This window comes from Neoarius graeffei, chromosome 17 (genome assembly GCF_027579695.1).
Source record: "Neoarius graeffei isolate fNeoGra1 chromosome 17, fNeoGra1.pri, whole genome shotgun sequence".
Classification (NCBI taxonomy): domain Eukaryota; kingdom Metazoa; phylum Chordata; class Actinopteri; order Siluriformes; family Ariidae; genus Neoarius; species Neoarius graeffei.
This window is the reverse complement of record NC_083585.1, coordinates 1,812,920-1,827,620: the sequence shown is the minus strand read 5'-3', so window position 1 is coordinate 1,827,620 and position 14,701 is coordinate 1,812,920. Positions and strand designations below refer to the sequence as shown.

General features: G+C 44.2%; 4 protein-coding genes across 4 annotated transcripts in view; 2 read left to right on the top strand and 2 right to left on the bottom strand.

Annotated features, from left to right (window-relative positions):
- Positions 1-14,701, bottom strand: part of LOC132864551 (zinc finger protein 135-like) — a gene marked incomplete at its 5' end in the record, with an annotated part of 244,184 nt that overhangs the window by 218,430 nt on the left and 11,053 nt on the right.
- LOC132901281 (histone H4-like) lies at positions 2,070-2,387 on the top strand. The gene has a single exon (XM_060943593.1). It carries the CDS (start codon positions 2,076-2,078, stop codon positions 2,385-2,387), a length of 312 nt encoding a protein of 103 aa, XP_060799576.1. The 5' UTR covers positions 2,070-2,075.
- Positions 2,866-3,300, top strand: LOC132864580 (histone H2B-like). The gene has a single exon (XM_060898006.1). It carries the CDS (start codon positions 2,866-2,868, stop codon positions 3,238-3,240), a length of 375 nt encoding a protein of 124 aa, XP_060753989.1. The 3' UTR covers positions 3,241-3,300.
- Positions 3,971-4,483, bottom strand: LOC132901286 (histone H3-like). The gene has a single exon (XM_060943596.1). It carries the CDS (start codon positions 4,379-4,381, stop codon positions 3,971-3,973), a length of 411 nt encoding a protein of 136 aa, XP_060799579.1. The 5' UTR covers positions 4,382-4,483.

Sequence of the window (14,701 nt, the reverse complement as noted above, 5' to 3'; positions counted from 1 at the left end):
GGATCCTTCAAAAAGGCTAAGGTGTATCCTGTGCTGGGACATGGCAGTAATGCAAGACTTCAGCTGCGAGTTGGCCCTGTAATTTTAAGAAGTTCAAAGCCTCCTCCTTCTTGCAGCTTTGGATAAACTTCCATCAGTTTATTCGTTATAACCACAGGATCACTGGGATTCCCTGTATTAGAAAAAAAGACTACATAGAAATGGATATCCAAAAACCAAGTTATTGGCTCATCCCCCCAAGCTAGGCAGTAGGTATGTTGAGTCATTTTGGAGATTACACTAAACGACCGGTTAACTGCAGCATACAGAAAAAAAAAACCTCTCGCAATTAGGCCTACTAACCTGAAAATGTCACTCTCTGCTCTCCCAGTCCTGCGGCGAGAAGGTCTGCTTTCATTCCTACGCTCGGGACTGTGCCGGTCCAGTGGTCAGCCACACAGCAGAACATGTGTGTGTAGCTGTAATTTCTTCTAGGAGTAGCTTGGACTCCTGGTCGTCTTGCCATGCTTGTTCTGGCGTAAGGCGCAAATAGTCTCGCTACTTCGGCTATAACACAGAGCAAAATCAGCTTAGCAACCATCTCTCAAAAAATAAAATCGAATACCAACATTATGGGAGCAGTTTTTGAATACAAATTAATGTCAAGCCGTACGCCCACTGAGCTATAAGTGCGTACGCCTCTATCTTTAAACATGGCCGCTGGCTAACGTATTTTTACAGATTCGCAAACTAGCTCCCATCTAAACCATTGGCCTACCAACAAATTGCCCATACCATTTACACATTAGCAATAACTATTACCCATAATGAGCCAGGCTAATTTATTTTTAAAGTCTTAATCCAAATTGTCATGTGTCTTGAATCCTTAATGCTTACTAGTACACCTGTCTAACATAACATTAATTAGCTTACCCTGAACGGGTGTTCGTGGTGTGGCAGCAGGTTCATGTGAGGATGTTCCGGACACAGCTGGAGGACATCGTAGGGCTTCTTCTATTAAACTGGCTGCTTCCCTCAGAAGCTCTGGGCAACTTTTGCGCATTTTCTTCCGTTTTCGTATGTACAGTTTAACAACACAGCACAGCATCCCACTGTCTGTTTTTGGTGCCAGCACGCGACGCTAGATTGTGTGTCCACGAGTGCTCTGGCGAAATGAACAGCGCCACCCAGTGTATTGCAATAGTTTTGTTTCCCAGTGTGTTCTGTACAGGCAGTGATCATCATCTCTACAATCGATCTGCCAAAACTTGATGTGCAGGGTAACCAATCAGGTGTTAGGATACGCCCACAGACTTTGATGGGTGAGGTTGACAGATTTAATTATTTCATGATGTGGTGGAACACAGGGCAATGAAATAATTAAATAAACAGAATGCAATAATTAATTAAATAGCGAGAGAAATATATATATATATATATATTTACATGATATAAATCGGGATTAAATTAATTATTTATGTATTTATTTTCAATTTTAAACATTTAATTCAACTTTTAATAAATTAATGAAACATTTTATTATTTATTTAAAGGTTTATTTAAATAATTATCCGTGTCACAATTCATCCTCCATAGATTGCATCATATCTGACTGTCTTCAACCACTAAGCCAGCAGCTGGGTTATAGAAAGCAACTCAGAATGAGTTAAAATAACCCAAGAATATGACCCCACAGCCTCGACCCAGCGTTTAGGTTGGGGGAGGAAGAAAAACAAGGCAGCGTTTTTTCGAGGGTGCTTGTGTGGTGAAGCGTAGGCTCTGACAGGGAGTAACTGCGCATGAGCAGACCATGATCTGTCGGCAGTTGTTTGCAGTTCGCTCAGCCGATCAAAACGGCGTAAAAAATAATGTGAATGATAATGTTTCTGTGCACAGAAAGGATGAAGAATGCGCTCGTCAGTGAAAAGCTGTGGCATTCTGTTTCTTTTTGAATGTGTTTTACTGAGGGACCGTTGTTCTTAGGCCTGAGGCCCGCCCACTCCGGGTCTCAACTCGGTCCTGTAGAGAGTGTATAAAGGCTGTGGGCGCTGTGCAGTGACATGAACTGAGCGGCTTGACTTGGAGAGAGCAGCGCGATGTCTGGCAGAGGAAAGGGCGGCAAGGGGCTCGGGAAAGGAGGTGCTAAGCGGCACCGGAAAGTTCTTCGCGACAACATCCAGGGAATCACCAAGCCGGCTATTCGCCGTCTGGCTCGCCGTGGCGGTGTGAAGCGCATTTCCGGCCTGATCTACAAAGAGACCTGCGGTGTGCTGAAAGTGTTCCTGGAGAACGTGATCCGCGATGCCGTCACTTACACGGAGCATGCCAAGAGAAAGACCGTCACCGCTATGGATATGGTGTACGCCCTGAAATGCCAGGGACGCACTCTGTACGGCTTCGGCGGTTAAACGCTCCGACACTGAACCGCTCTGACACAGCGGCTCTTTTAAGAGCCACCCAAACATCCACAAAGAGCTCTTTCTCCATGAGGGAGAGAAAACGAGGTGGGGTAGTACAGGATTTTTTTTTTTTAAATAAAGCCAAGCGTATGAAACACCAGGCACAAATAATATTTAATCGCTTCTATATGAAAACTGTGTGTGTGTAACAGATGGTTATTGAAATATAAGAATAGGGTGCATTTTACATGATATATAATTTTCCCATCAGTGCTGTGAATATAAAACGGCGGGAAGGGAGACAAAGCGAGGCGGAGGGGAAGGAAGTGGGCGGAGCGGTAGGAGGCGCCCCGTATGAGGAGGTTTGGAACTCTGGCCAATAAAATATGTTACTGCCTCATGTCTAATTACACTGCGGACCTGTAAATAGAGCGGCCGCGAGGCGGGCCTTATTCATTCTCTTACAGTTTACCCAAGGAGCAGCGCCATGCCCGAGCCACCTAAAAGCGCGCCCAAGAAGGGCTCCAAGAAAGCCGTGGCCAAGGCGGCTGGTAAAGGAGGCAAGAAGCGCAGAAAGTCCAGGAAGGAGAGCTACGCTATCTACGTGTACAAGGTCCTGAAGCAGGTTCATTCCGACACCGGCATCTCATCTAAGGCTATGGGCATCATGAACTCCTTCGTCAATGACATTTTCGAGTGTATCGCCGGTGAGTCCTCTCGTCTGGCTCACTACAACAAGCGCTCCACCATCACCTCCAGAGAGATCCAGACTGCTGTGCGCCTTTTACTGCCTGGCGAGCTGGCCAAGCACGCCGTGTCCGAGGGCACAAAAGCCGTCACCAAGTACACCAGCTCCAAGTAAAGCGCGCTGCTGCTGCGGCCGCCTTCAGCAACCCAACGGCTCTTTTAAGAGCCACCCACTTTCTCATAGAAGAGCAAATTCGTGTCTCTCTCTGTGTGCTGTTCCCTTGTCTTACACTAAATGCAGAGTTGAATAAATATTTATTTACGGAAGATACATCGAGAAAAGTTGCCACATCAGGGAAACCAACCTCCATCAATGAGTAAAGGAGCTATTTTACTTACAAAGCGAAAATAACCGAGTAAAAATTATATGGGTGCTGCGCAATGACTTCTATTGAGTAGCTTGGCTGAGTTATTTAAAATGTTTTATTTGTCTCTGCGGATAAATGGAAATCACAAAACATGTGTGAAGTGATAAATGTATTGAAATACGCACAAGGTTTTGTCCTTGATACATATAGACCAATTATTAAATACTACATTACCTTTGCTCATTTCCAAGCAGCAGAGAAAACTTTCTGCTTCTCTCTTCTGATTACTGAAGCGGCGCTCAGACACCACAATATCTAAAAGGACGGGGACAAAAACCTGTCAGTCAAACTGCGAGGAGTTCTAGAACTCTGGCCACCGTGTCCTAACAGCTGTTCTGTTTCACTGCTCCGACTCCACTCGAACCGTGAGCTCAAACAGAACGGTGTTCCGTGCAGGGGATGGAGACGGGCTCGTTTCTGTGAGACAGTGAGGTGGCTCTTAAAAGAGCCTTTGTGTGTGTTAGACGGAGTCCGCGTTTAAGTGCGCTCTCCGAGAATACGGCGTGCCAGCTGAATGTCCTTGGGCATGATGGTCACTCTCTTGGCGTGGATGGCACACAGGTTAGTGTCCCCGAACAGGCCGACCAAGTATGCCTCGCTCGCCTCCTGCAGTGCCATGACAGCCGAGCTCTGGAAGCGCAAATCGGTCTTAAAGTCCTGAGCAATTTCTCTTACCAGGCGCTGGAAGGGCAGCTTACGGATGAGCAGCTCAGTAGATTTCTGATAATGGCGGATCTCCCTCAGAGCCACGGTGCCGGGCCTGTAACGGTGAGGCTTCTTCACGCCGCCGGTAGCGGGGGCGCTTTTGCGGGCAGCCTTGGTGGCGAGCTGCTTCCTGGGCGCCTTGCCACCAGTGGATTTACGGGCCGTCTGCTTGGTTCTTGCCATGGCGTCGAGCTCTGCACTTCACAGATGAGAAACAGAATAAACGGCGCCGGCGGACGCTGGCTTTTTCAACTCTAACAGCGCCCTGCGCTCATTGGGCGTCTTGAACGCGGTCACCTGTCATTGGAGAGAACGCGTTGCGTCACCTATTCGCTATTGGACCATCTTTTCCCGCCGACACAGTTTGAAACACAGCCACACCCGTCCCTAATTTATTGCTGCTCGCGCAGCTCCGCAGAGCCAACAGCACAGCTTAGCGCGTTTTGTAGGTTCAATCGCCGCACGGACAGAGCCGTCATAATCTATTTTCACCCATCAACCTTCCTGTATAGCCAGCACACTACTATTATTATTAGTGTTATACTATTACGACTAAAATGCGTTATAAATAAAATGCATCATCACTATTAACACCACTTGATTATATTGTTTATGAATTCCTTTTATGCCTGAGTTATGAAACACCCCAAAACCTGGGAAAGGATTAAAAAATTGTGCTTTTTGAACATAGATGGGTGGCTCTTAAAAGAGACTTTGGGGATTGACGAAAGCAGCAACAGATGAGTTTATTTTGTCTTGACGGTCTTCTCGGGCAAAAGCACCGCCTGAATGTTCGGCAGCACACCACCCTGAGCGATGGTCACTCCGCCGAGCGGTTTGTTCAGCTCCTCGTTGTTGCACACAGCGAGCTGTAAGTGGCGGGGAATGATGCGAGTCTTCTTGTTATCACGAGCGGCGTTACCGGCCAACTCCAGGATCTCAGCAGTCAGGTACTCCAGCACGGCGGCCAGATAAACTGGAGCACCGGCGCCGACACGCTCGGCATAGTTGCCTTTCCGCAGGAGCCCAGGGTTCCTACACATTTTCAAATTTAAAATTCCAGACTTTTTCCATACTCAAATTCTCAGGTTTGGAGACTTCAGCGAACAAACAACTACTCATATATTTAAAAGAATTACTTGAAAATCAAACAGGTACTCACATTATGACATACCACCAAAATGCATACCATATTTAGCTTGGCCTAAAATTTGTATCAGTGCCCTGTGTTTGTCATAAATATATATACAATTACACAAAATACAGGATGCCACTCTGACGCACACGTATCTGATGCACACTTCAAGACATTAAAACACAGGTGTGTGAAGATGTCAAGCACATACAGGATGTCCCGAAAAAAAAATGTATACACACTTTTAATCACTGTAAAGTACTGTATGTGTTTATTAAAATCCGTGTAATTTTCAAAGAGTAATAGAATTTACAGACATTTTATTATTTAGTCACCGCCTGTTCTCAAACTGACATCCATTCTGGTCCAGTCACTGCTGACAATGCAAATCACATTCAATTCTCTTGGTATTTTTGGACATTCACTTTCAGTGACTGTTGCAGGTCTCATAGCGTAGACTATAAACATCAGTTAGAGGCAGTGATAAAACAATAAAGTGATGTCTGTAAATTCTATTACACCTTGAAAATGAAATGAATTTTAATAAACAACTACTTCACAATGATTCAAAGTGTGTATACATTTTTTCGGGACACCCTGTATGTTGTGCACACACAGAAGTTTACTGAAGCTTTTAATTTGAAAACAGTCATTATGGCATCTTTTTGTATTTACTATTGTGTTTTATGAAGGCCCTGTGTTAGTTCCACTGTAGATCACATTTTGTCCACATACCAAGAGATGGCAGACGTGGCCGAGACGTGGCCACCCTAACCAGTATGTAATGGCTGCAGTGCCCTTGAGCAAGGCATTTAACCCCACATTGCTCCAGGTTGTAACCATGTTGTACCCTGTAATAACTGTAAGTGGCTTTGAATAAAAGCGACAACTAAATGTAATGTAATTATAATAATAATGTAATAACAGCATTGTTCATTTAACAGAATGAGGACTTCAGGCTCCTCTAGTTGCAGGTTTACCACTACCTCTAGCTTTACTTAGCTAGGTTTGCCACTTATCCACCTTTTTTGTAATACATCCCAGGAAAATATTGAATAAAACACAAACTGAGCTCTGACAATCACATAAAGGAACTTTGTTGACATTTATTTTTCAACCTCTGATCATGAGCACAATTTTCTTGCATAAAAGTCAAAATTCTGTCACTTACAATGGAAAATAATCTCCGTTGCAGTCAACACTGAGTGAAGGAACTAGAGATGGAGCAGAATCCTCACAATAATCTTTCATAAGAAAACATGGTAACACACATATTCACTCATGCACTCACAGATGTGTTAGCCTGGGCCCGCCCATCCTAAGCGTGATGCAACACGAGGGCCTGTTGCAAGCTTAGTCTGGCCAGGCAAGCTATCTACAGCTCTTCCAAGCTCCCGAAAAATCGGGAACCAATCAACTTTGAGCATCTCCAACGGCCCTGGGTAGAGGCGTGTTCAAGGCACTGACGTAGTAGAACTGCAACCGGAAGCCATAGATTGTTTACAGAATCTATGCCGGAAGCGCTTCATTCACTAGAAACATTATGAACATGGAGCAAGTTCTCATTGAAAATGGAGCAAAGAGCAGCCCTGGAGGTATTTATTGAAAGGAAGGACGTTTTCGCCTTGCTCCCGACCGGCTTCGGTAAGAGTTTAATCTACCAGTTAGCCCTGTTGCGTCACATATGTCAGAGGAAAGAGTGATGTGATTGGTTTAAGCTTCGTCACAGCCTTTTCTGGCTTCGACCAGTAGCAAACTGAGGCATTTCAGGGAGGCGGGTCAACCACGCACTTTGGGGAATGGTTGGGCTTAATATCTTTGCCAGACCAAATGCTCGCAGAGCTTTGAAGTCGTGTTAGCCAGACTACAGTTGTGTCACTTACAATGAAAAATAATCTCTGTAGCACTGAAAACTGAGTGATGGAACTAGAGATGGAGCAGAATCCTCACAATAATCTTTCATAAGAAAACATGGTAACACATGCATTCACAAATGCACTCACAGATTTGTCACCCACAATGAATCTCTGTTGCAGTGAAAACTGAGTGATGGAACTGGAGATGAAGCAGAATACTCACAATAGTCTTTCATAAGAAAACATGCTAACAGACATATTCACACATGCACTCACAAACATACTTAAATCACACACTAAATACTCAGCTCTTTATTACATTGGTTTTCTTTTCAATTTCTTTGTCACATTTCTCTAATTCCTTCTCTTTTTCTTTTGCTGCTTGTCTGAAGGCATTAGATTTGCTCAGGGTGGACATGTCCTCAGTGGCTTCCGCTTCCACTGCCAACTCATCTGCAGATGTGAGAAGTGCTTTTATGTTAGTCTGAATCTTCTTTCTTTTTCTCTTCAATTGGTCCAGTTCATCCTGTGCTGCCTTTCTTTTCAGTGCTTGTTGTCCATGCTCCTTCTTCTTCTTTTCATCACTAAGGAATGCATGGTAGCGTTGCCTTGCACATGATGCAGAATGTAGAAGTTCCTTTGTCATAGTCACATTACCTACCCCACCCACATAATGGAGGTGGTCTACTATGACCCTCTGAGCCACCACTGTTCTTTCCCTCATATTTGTGACAACAATGTTTTTATTTATGGAAAATCCTCTTTCTACTGAGGCCTGACCGTGGGAGAGGAGGAGAACTTTCTGAACAAGAGTCCACAGATCTTTCATTCCCGGCTCCTTGGAGAGCAGTGCATGAAAAAATGTGTCCAATCTGGAGTAGGCACCAGTGGGCCACTGTATGGCATCATCATTCGTTTTGCAGACAACCACAAAATCCTTGAACTGATGAAGGATCTGGTCACACTGGTTCTCTCGGACGTGTCCAGCACTGGAGATTACATGTAGGCACTGCCTCAGTTGCTTTTCACAAATGTCAGGCTTTTCTCTTATCTTCTGTGGATCTAGCCATGCAAGGTTTCTTACCAGTGTGTACCTTAGAGGGCACTTCTCCAGTAGCTTCGTCACTGCTGTGATGAGGAAGTCTTTAGTTTCTTTTCTGACCAAAAAGACATCTCGCTCAGAAACTTTTTTTCTAATCTTCATGTCTTTCAGTTGTTTGTCTGCAACAAATCCTATGTTGATCCGCGAGGTGTCCTTGTGATTTGCTACATCTTTAAAGTCCTCAGAGACGAGCTTCATGGGGCTGTTCACTCTCTCAAGAGTGTCATCTGTGATGGCTCTGACTAGAAACAAAGGGTCGGTGCAAGCCTTCATCACAGACTCAAAGGACTTGTTCTTTGGGTGTGACACTTTTGAAGCATTCACCGCAGCTACATATGCCTGAATTTGTGGCCATAATCGTAATGGCTCTTTCAAGGACTGGAACATTTTCTAGCCATCTATGTTTACAGTATTTCAGGGGGAAGACAGCTGAACCTGTTACTGAGGTGTAATCCTCACGTCTGGCTGGGGAGTCCTTAAAAAGCCAATAAAGACTGTTAAGAGTGTGTTCACTGTCCCAAGTTGTTGCATAGCTGCCAGCTTGAAATGCATTATGCAGTATATGTAGCCCACAACTCCCTATGTTGAGGAGCTTGGACCCAGTCTCCTCTTCCAAGTCCTCAGACAGCGTGTCAAACAATTTCCAATTTACATTTGGACCATCCATTGATATCTGTAAAAGACTGTGTATTCCAACACTGTTGCAGCTGGCCCTTAGTTGTGAGTGGAGGTCTGCAGCATATGCATGCCCAAGTAAATGAGAGTCCAAGTATCTTGACCTGACAAAGTCTCCATCCCAAAACCTTACATGCACATCAAGCTGTTTCGCTTGGAGTGGACGGTTCAAACTCTCATCAAAAAGTAAAACATAGTCAGTAGCAGATTTAACTTTGGACAAAAGTAAAGATGAGAAATGTGGTGCAATACCAAAGGTTGTCAAGTAAGCTGCTTTGTCATCTCCAAGGGTCGACCGATACGGGTTTTTTAATGGCCGATGCCGATTTTTTCCCATCACCATTGGCCGATGGCCGATATGGACTGCCGATTTTCTTAAGCCGATATTTTGGACCAATATGGGTAAAAAATGTTTTAAAAAATGACAAATATTCCAGGTCTCAAGTTACAAATGAACATTTATTTAACAGCAACAAATAAAATAAAAACCAAGTTGAGGTAGAACTTGTAACATTTAAACAACCTGTACAACATATTTCAAACAATTGCAAACAAATGTAAAAATAAATAAAGAATTGTGCATGATATGCATGAAAGACTGTTAGCCTTTAGTTACCCCACACATCCCTCACTGTAAATTCTCAATAATCCCAGTTTAGGAGCTGTAGATTATAATGGAGGAAGCAGAGGCGTTCAGCATGTTCCCCTGTCAGTCTGGACCTATTCTTCTCATAGATGTGGCTGACCTCGCTGAAAACCCTCTCGCTGGGAACAGAGGATGGGGGTGGGCTGAGAAATTTTCTGGCAAGTTTAGCCAGATGGGGTAATCGCAATGAATTCTGTTTCTACCATTCAAGTGGCTGGCCTGTCTGCCTGTCGATCAATGGCTCTCTCAAGTACTGCTCCAGCTGCTGTGTGAACAGTTCCTCTTCCTCATCAATTTCCTCTGGTCCTTGTGCTCCAAGAAGGTTGGCATACATCTGTTCTAACATGTCAGATGGACCAGCGACTTCCTCCGCTCCTTCTTCCTCTCTTTCTTCCACTCTTTCCTCCACCCTTCTCTTTTTTGGGTCTTGGCCTTGACCTTCTGCAGCCTCAGACAGATTGGTATGCTCTTCCATAATCCAGTCCTTTGCACTCGCCAGTGTGGCAGGAGCCAAGGCATTACCCTTGTAACGAGGGTCGAGCAATGTTGCAAGGACCAAGCATCTTGTTTTTTCTGCCTTCTCAAATCTGTCCTTCAAGCTGTTCAGCATTGTGTCCCGGAGTGTTCTGATTCCTCTTGTCTTGGGACCTTCAGTTTCCAGCAACATCTTCAGCACTGTGATGCAGGGAATGATGCATGAAATTGTAGAGTCAGATCTACTCATTTCCAGTGTAACTTGTTCAAGTGGGCTCAGTGTGGCAATCAAATTATCCACAAGAGTCCATTGATCTGCTGTCAAGACCGATATCTTCCCATGTTCCCCTGCGTACACACTCAGTGCCCGCTTCTGCTCCACCATGCTCTCCATCATATGCAGGGTGGAGTTCCAGCGTGTAGGAACAGACTGGATGATTCGGTGCTGAGGGAGGTCGAGCTCTTTTTGGATCTCTCTCAAACGCTGTTTGGCCAGCACTGAATGGTTAAAGTGGGTTGCCAAAGATTTCAATTTAGCAACAATGTCTGCCACAGCTCGCTGGCTGCTGACTCCATCATTGACTACAAGCTGAAGAGTATGAGCGCTGCAGCTCAGATCAGGTAGTTCAGCGAGCCTCATTCCTTTAACCATGTTTGCCCCACTATCGTGAAGGACCAACACGACTCTCTCCGGATCAATGTCCCAGTGCTTCAGTAGGCCGAGGAACACATCACATATGTATTGCCCTGTGTGCGAACCATGCATCGCTTTCACGTTCAGGACAATTTGTTGCCTTTTCCATTCTTTGTCGATGAAATGGCAGGTCAGACTCATCAAAGACTCCGTCTCTCCTGACCAACAGTCGGTGGTAAAGGACAAATGAGGGCCTGCATTGTCCAGGGTGATTAACTCCTTGATTTTCTTTTTGACCTTGGAGTGAACATCTTCAAAAAGCACAGTGCGATAATACTTTTCAGATTTTAGAGAATATCTGGGCTCCAGCATTGCCACCAACCTCTTAAAGCCGACATCTGCAACAACTGTAAAGGGCTGGTTGTCAGTGGCAATCATCTCCATGATTGCCACATCAATCTTTTTGGATCTGTTGTCTGAATTTGGCCATTTCCGTTGTGCATCAAACAATTGTGCAACAGTGGGCTGTGTGGAGGTCGAAGCGGACGAAGATGCAGCTCTTTCATCCCTTTCTTTCAGAGCGTTATTGTGGGCCTCAAGGTGATGTCGTTTTAAGTGGGTCCACAAATTGGTTGTGTTCTTACTTTTTCCTTTCTCAGCCCCCATACTGACTAAGGAGTTGCAGATATTACACCGAGCCTTACCTGAAGTGGCCTCAGTGAAGTGCTGCCACAGTGGATTTTTTCGATCTGCCATCTGTATGGAGAAAAAAAAAATATGTACCAATCAGTATCAATTTTTTTAATTATATACTATTATTATTAATTATATACTATTATATAAAATTATATATATTTTTTAATTATATACTCATCTCATCTCATCTCATTATCTCTAGCCGCTTTATCCTTCTACAGGGTCGCAGGCAAGCTGGAGCCTATCCCAGCTGACTATGGGCGAAAGGCAGGGTACACCCTGGACAAGTCGCCAGGTCATCACAGGGCTGACACATAGACACAGACAACCATTCACACTCACATTCACACCTACGGTCAATTTAGAGTCACCAGTTAACCTAACCTGCATGTCTTTGGACTGTGGGGGAAACCGGAGCACCCGGAGGAAACCCACGCGGACACGGGGAGAACATGCAAACTCCACACAGAAAGGCCCTCACCGGCCTCGGGGCTCGAACCCAGGACCTTCTTGCTGTGAGGCGACAGCGCTAACCACTACACCACCGTGCCGCCCTAATTATATACTATAAAAAATATTTTAAAAAATTATATATTATACTTATACTATACCCTTTCATCACACCATAACATGAATAATAGGAAAATAACCATTATGTCTGAAGCACATTGAGCAACTAATTGTTCAAGTGTCTGCTTAATACAGTATTATATTCACTTAAAAATTAATACATATTAAACTGTCAAAAAAAAAAACATGCATCATGGTTTCAGTTAAATCTCATCGATATGATGGCTGCCACTCCTCAGTGACACGCACGCCCCCCACCCCTCTCTTCTCCGCCCTCCCACACACACGCAGCATGAAAAATGCCATGCAATTGGATTGATAGCAACAGTAACCTTTTCACAGTGCATTGATAAGTAGCCAATAAAAAAATCTTTCACTCTAAAATTTATTCTAGAGCGCTCTAGTATAAAGACATCTGGTTACCATGACTCCGCCCCCACTCTGATCTCTCTTTCTTGTTCTATTTTCATCTCTCTCTCTCTCTCTCTCTCTCTCTCTCTCTCACACACACACACACACACACAAACGTGTCCGCTGAGCTGCTTTACCGGTGTTCGCAGAGTTAAACTCCTTCAAACGCCGAATTGACAGTGATTGAAGTACGCTGACTTCACTTAAACCTTAAACTGCGGTTGATAACAGCATACTCTAACGTTTCAGGTTATGCGTCTTCACTTTGCCATAACTGGCGACGGCAAAAAAGGATGCCTACATTTTCCCAAGGCCAATATCAAACTTCTATGAGTTGTAGGCTACAATGTTCCAACATGATGACAGTCTTCCATTATTTTTTTCTCACAGTGTTTCCTGCGGTGAATGGATCTATTTGGGGCGGGGGGAGATGCAATGAATGCGAGCTCAACATCGTTGATCATTTCTGTTAACATATGGCCTCTATCACTTTATGGACGATGTATACCATTATATTGCACGCAATATGAGTGATGAATGACGTTTAGGGGATATTAAGAGGTTTATTCAGTGACAATAGTCACAACACTCGCATATTGTCACTCGTTGCGAGTTTGCTTCCGTGGCGCCTGGGACGCTGAAACGTCGCTTCCCTATGTACTAACAAAAATGATATTTCCTGACGTAAACAAGTGGCCAAGCAAGTCCCTTCTCGAAACCCCAAAACGTTTCATTAGGTTATGGTTCGGTTCATTGTGTTTCCTCCTAAACTGACACGGTATTTTCTGTTTTAGACGAGGGGTCTCCACATAGCCTCCACTTAGCTCTTCTTCTCTGTGTCTGCATTGCTAATCTAGGCAAGGCGCGTAGCAATGACGAGGGATATTATTTATAAATCCCTACACACGATGGGGGGATATTACAAATTCCTACGCACCTTGAGGGAACAGTATACCGTTATTACACATAAACTAACATGGCAAGTTACTTATGGAGTGTATTTGGGTGTTTATTCTGTGTAATTGTTTGCACAATCTCAATACATCGGTTCTGCTCTATGTTCCAATAATGACGGGGCGACACCACTTCCGCGTGTAGTCTTAAAGGAGGGAACAGAGCCATCTATGCGGCCCTGGGAGGGGAATAGTCGACGAATAAGTACAAAGAGGTGTCCTAATTCTAAGAAAGGCCTGAAGTTCAACGTGTCTGCCACCCAGTGGAAAGGGGTTTAAGCAAGATTTTTCACTCTATTCAACGTGATGGCTTACTTTTTCAATACCACGAGCTGTCACAATTCGGCAACTTTGGCGGGTAGAGCATTAAATGCGCACATGTCAGATTTCCGTTTTTTTCCAACCCACTCAATAACTTAACTTAATAAACTTCCAGGCACATGTAATAAAGAGAACATAAAATTTGGTGGTTTCAAACAATATTTTAAAAGCATTAGAGGCTCTGAAAGTTTAAAACTTACCGTGGCTGTAGCTTTCGGGGCTGTGCACTTCACTATCAGAGGGGGAGGGGTGACGCGACAGCGTGCATCGCGGGTCTTCTGGCAACACAGAGCTGGCCTTGGAATCCAAGGCTTGGATGCCGGTCTGTAAATGACGCGCGCGGGGGGGGGGGGGGTGCGCGGATCGGCCAAACCACATGCGAATCGGCCAATGCCGATACACTTAAAAAACGCAAATATCGGCCCGATACATCGGCCGGCCGATGTATTGGTCGACCCTTAGTCATCTCCACAGCTGAATTTTGAGGCAATGTTGCTGTCTGGAAACATAAGACGAAAAAGGTCACTCTTCCCCGAGCAGCTGTTGAAGGAGCCATGCTTTTCCATAACATCAAGTACCCACAACACTTCCGCAGACAGAACCTCAGATCCAATCGCAAAGGTCCTCATTGAGCTACAGGATGTAGCTGTGGCTCTAAAATACAACAATAACACAAGTTAATAATCAATTTCAACCCTTCACATTCAACAAATATTTAACACACACACACACACACACACACACATTACAAAATGTGCATATTATTACATGATGAGTGAAAATGTATTACATTTTTTCAGGTTATTATGTAATGTGGTGTTTTTACATGATGTGTTGTCACATACTCATACTTGATAATAACAGTTACGTATATATCTTCTGTAAATTCCTTTCTAAATAAACTGCTACAATATAAATATCACTGCAACTTTACATTCAGAGTTTGCCTATATTAACACTACTCTGTGCTCATAGCCTAATTGCAACTTGCAACATAGGCCAATAGATAACATGAATAACATTTATTTTT

Bases quoted from the DNA above. Each gene is read 5' to 3' on its own strand.
- LOC132901286 (XM_060943596.1), bottom strand. From the start codon at position 4,381: ATGGCAAGAACCAAGCAGACGGCCCGTAAATCCACTGGTGGCAAGGCG.
- LOC132864580 (XM_060898006.1), top strand. From the start codon at position 2,866: ATGCCCGAGCCACCTAAAAGCGCGCCCAAGAAGGGCTCCAAGAAAGCC.
- LOC132901281 (XM_060943593.1), top strand. From the start codon at position 2,076: ATGTCTGGCAGAGGAAAGGGCGGCAAGGGGCTCGGGAAAGGAGGTGCT.